General features: G+C 39.3%; 1 protein-coding gene across 1 annotated transcript in view; it reads right to left on the reverse strand.

Annotated features, from left to right (window-relative positions):
* LOC107643020 (UDP-glucuronate 4-epimerase 5-like) overlaps positions 1-2,062 on the reverse strand; it is a 14,036-nt gene extending 11,974 nt beyond the window's left edge. Inside the window, 2 exon segments of the mRNA XM_021123105.1 lie at positions 501-1,692; positions 1,695-2,062. Coding sequence (XP_020978764.1) covers positions 501-1,692; positions 1,695-1,821 — 1,319 coding nt within the window. The 5' untranslated portion in view covers positions 1,822-2,062.

Consider the following 4,430-nt stretch of genomic DNA (forward strand, 5'->3'; position numbering starts at 1 on the left):
TTTTTTTAAATATTAAAATATTAATAATATTAAAAAAATTATAAGTAAACAATTTTTAACTAGCTAATTTTAAATAAAGATAATTAATAATCATTAATTTTATATCATTTAAAATATAAAATTTAAATAATCATTAATTAATGATTATTAATTAATATTGAGTGAAATTTAAAACTGCTTGTTGGCTTATTTTTGGCTAAACCCCTCTTGGTTCCTAACAGAATTCATTGTGAATGCCATTTAGGGTGAGTATCAAGTTACTATCACCACAAGAGAAACTAGTTCAAATGCTGAGCAAAACATGTCAAATTGGAAGCTGCCATGTTCGATTAATTAATCATTTGTGGATAAACAGATATATCAATCAATCAAGGCAAAAGTGATTCAACTTGATTTCTCAGTAGTAGTGAACCAAAAACTGTACAGTGGCAAAGACATTATAAATCCAAAAGATTATGGTAATAGTAATTATTTGCTGATACAAATGGATACATCACCACGAAGAAGCAGGGTTCTTCGTAGAGGGAGAGTAAAAATCAAGGTACCATTTCACAAAGTTGCTGAGACCTGTCTCCAAATCTGTGGTGGGCATGTAACCTAGCTCCCTATGCGCTCTGCTAATATTGGCATGCGTGAACTGAACGTCCCCATTCCTCGGCATAACCATCACCTTCTTCTTCGCCTTCACCTTCAGAAGCTTCTCCAATATCCTCACAAGCTCGCTCACCGCCACCGGCGAAGTGTTCCCCAGGTTATATATCCTGAACTGCGCAGGCCCCTTCTTCTTCCCCCCGCTGCCAGTGCTCCTCTTCGCCGTGTCCAAAGCCCCTAAGCACCCCTTCACGATGTCATCAATGTATGTAAAATCCCTCGCAACTGTTCCACCATCTGCCGCCTCAAACACAGTGATCTGCTTCCCCTTCAGAATATCCTTCGTGAAGAAGAAATACGCCATGTCAGGCCTACCCCAAGGACCATAAACAGTGAAGAAACGCAATCCAGTGATGGAAAGCCCATAGATGTGGTTATAGCTATGAGCAATGGCTTCACCTGCTTTCTTCGTAGCGGCGTAAAGACTCGCCGGTTGATCAGTTCTGTCCTTCTCCGAAAACGGTACCTTAGAATTGAGTCCGTACACGGAACTCGATGAGGCCCACACGATCGCTGGCTGCGGGTTCGCATCTTTCGAAGCTTCTAGAAGGTTCACGAACCCCGCGACGTTGCTATGGACGTAGGAATGCGGGTTCTGCATGGCGTAGCGGACGCCAGCCTGGGCGGCCAGGTGCATGACGTGGGTGAAGTGGACGACGTCGAAGAGTTTGCGAATGAGCGCAGCGTCGTTGATGTCGCCCTCCACCACGAAGACGCCGGCGCCTGAGAGCACCTTCTGGCGGGAGCGTTTCAGGTTCTGGTCGTAGTAGCGGTTGAAGTTGTCGAGGCCGACGACTCCGTCGCCGCGCCGCTTGAGGGAAAGGGACACGTGGCAGCCGACGAAGCCGGCAGCGCCGGTGACGAGGACGGTGAATCCGGAGTCGGAGTTCCTGCAGGCTGACTTGGTGACGCGCTTCTCCCAGTGGTGGCCTCCCCATGATTCACGGCGGTTGGCGGCGGGGGAAGGAGATGGAGGGGAGAGGATGAAGAAGAAGAGGATGAAGGCGAGGAAGATTGAGGACCAAAGGGTGAGTTTGATAGCCTGAGACGGTGGATCATGTAGTGGTTGTAGGGTTGGTACTTTTCTGGTTTCAACTTGCCCGGTGTTGATGGCAGCATGTTATTGTCGACGTTGTTGTGTGACACCGCCACCGTCTTCAGCAGCGACATTTTTGGGGTTTCTTGGAAGGATCAGGAGAAGATGGTTTTGATTTGATTCTCTTAGTTCTGAGAAATGGGATCGGATTCCAAAGACACAGTTTAGGTTGCAAGGGAGATGAATGAGATAGGAACTGGCATTCCCGTAATTTAATTTCAGTGTTTTGACTTTTTACTCTTCTTGACTGACTCAGTCGTTCTTCCTAACTCTTTTCACTCTTCTCTTCTTGCGCCACGCTATCTGCTACATGGACTGATTCCATTTCATATTTCATATTTGCTTCATAGAAGGACACTTCAACAAACACCGTACATTATAGCCAATAAACAATATAGGCATATATACTGAATTTAAGTATGAAAATGGAAATTTATTTTGTATTTAGGATGATGCATATCATCTTGCAAACCAATAACGTACCAAAAGGGCAACTAATCTTTTATTATTATTATCATCATTTTCATGATGGACTTTAACATGCTACCAAGACGCAAACCATCAACGTCATAACACAGATTTCATGAATTTAATCCATTTAGTTATAAGGAATATAAATAAAAGGGAGATATCTAAAAAGATAGTCAGAGTCAGAGTACTCAAAGATTCACTGCTTTACTTTTATTATCATCTGATATTTTGTTTAACTGTATCCAGAACCACAAGATTACCAAAGGGCTTTTGGCATTAACATATAGTGCATAAATTATCACAATGTCCAAAGGAAGTTTGAAAGTTATAAGATTTTGAGTATCATTAATCAAGTTGATAATAACTTTACCTATGCAATTTTGAATTAATTTTATGTACTATCTAAATGTTACATGATGCTAAGGACTTTCTGCATTCATATGGCAAATCGTCCAACCAAGAATCATCCAAAATAGAAGCTGAAGATTCTATTTCACTAGGCCATTCACAACTGACATCTATTTCATGATATACAATAGGTCTAGATTTTGTTTCCCAACATTGGAAACTCGCTGTTGACCAAAGATTACAATGCACAATCAGCTGAATTTTTTCACCTCCATTCTATTGCTTTTCTTGTTATGGATAATAAGTGCTCCAGTTACATGTCTACTAAAGGGAACTACAAGGTTGGCTAAGTATCCTTGCCGCAGCTCCACCTCCACTCTGCAGAGTGGGGATTTCATAGCCATAACTTGCCCACCAATCACCTACAGAACCAAAAGAATTAAATATGCAATAATTTAAAGGTAATAATCTACCACACACATTTGTTTTGTTGCATGCTTATAATATCCTTGATAATTAAAATTTAACAGTGTAAGGGCTGCAATCATGCTTTTAACATGTTAATAAAATCATAAATGTAATGGAACCCTTGAGTGAATGCAATAGTTAATGGCAACTTTGGTCCTCTATTCCATGAGATATATAACCTATAGCAGGCATGTCCCCATCAACCATGCTCACAGCTTCATGTGCATATTTCCAAAATCTATCTGAATGAGCCAACATGTGCTTCAAATTATCCTCTTGTATCACTAAGGACCTCAAGAAAAGGAAATTACTGACAAATCTAGTAATTTTTGGTCTGATTAATTCTTTTCCACCAGTGAATTTTCTTATTATATTAAGAATCCATGCATGTCTATAAATATACTTTGTGATGGTCTTTGCCTCTTCCAGGACTATATTTACCCAATTTTATCTACCAATATCCTCTAACATCTTACCAATACAATATGCAGCACAAGAAGACTAAAACAAAGAACCATACCTCCACATGAGAAGCCTTCCAGCATAAACATAACTAGCACGGGTATCTGTTATGACCTGGACAACATTTTCTACACCAATCTCCAGCACAACTGACTCAAGAAGTTCAAACAAGTAAGTACCATAATCATCATGACCTGAAACATCCACTATCTTAACAAAGACAGAGAAGCACTACTATTCTGCCTACTAGATCCATGTTATTATGGAAGCCACCACTAGCAGAAGAGCTACCCTGTTGACCATTTGCTAGAACAGCAGCTTGATCTGTCTTGTTTTTCTTTGGTGTTTTTGATTTCTTTGGAGTACTTAGTATACTTTGAATATGGTCCCTTACATCCATTGGAACTTGAGTACAGGGTATAACATCTTTGTTTTCAATTTGGGTAAAGGGAATTTCATCCTATAAACACTTCCACTGATTCCTGTCGACAATAATTACATGTGACTTTCTGCCTGGTTGCATCAATAGGACACAATGCTCCCAACAGGCGTCTCTTCCCCTGACCATTATCTTAAACAAGGTACACTGAAAACATTCTATTAGATTAGGCCACATTCTATTATTCTTAAAAACAACAAACTTCGTTTGCTCCAATTATATCATTTTGACAACAAAACATGGTTAAATACATAATAATAAAATAATATAATCAACTTGAGTTAATTAGTTCGTTAGTCCACTTAACCAAAATGTCAGGCATTCCACTATTGTCATGTGTATGCAGCAATCTATTGGATAGTAGTAAACTCTTAAATGAAACTCCGTTTAGCAATGGATTAATCTTTGACCTATCAAACTAAAAAATACTAATAATAATTAGCTGATTTTGACATATAAATAATATTTTTAAATATTTTAATACTTTTTTTCAAT

The sequence above is a fragment of the Arachis ipaensis genome, chromosome B05 (genome assembly GCF_000816755.2).
Source record: "Arachis ipaensis cultivar K30076 chromosome B05, Araip1.1, whole genome shotgun sequence".
Lineage (NCBI taxonomy): Eukaryota > Viridiplantae > Streptophyta > Magnoliopsida > Fabales > Fabaceae > Arachis > Arachis ipaensis.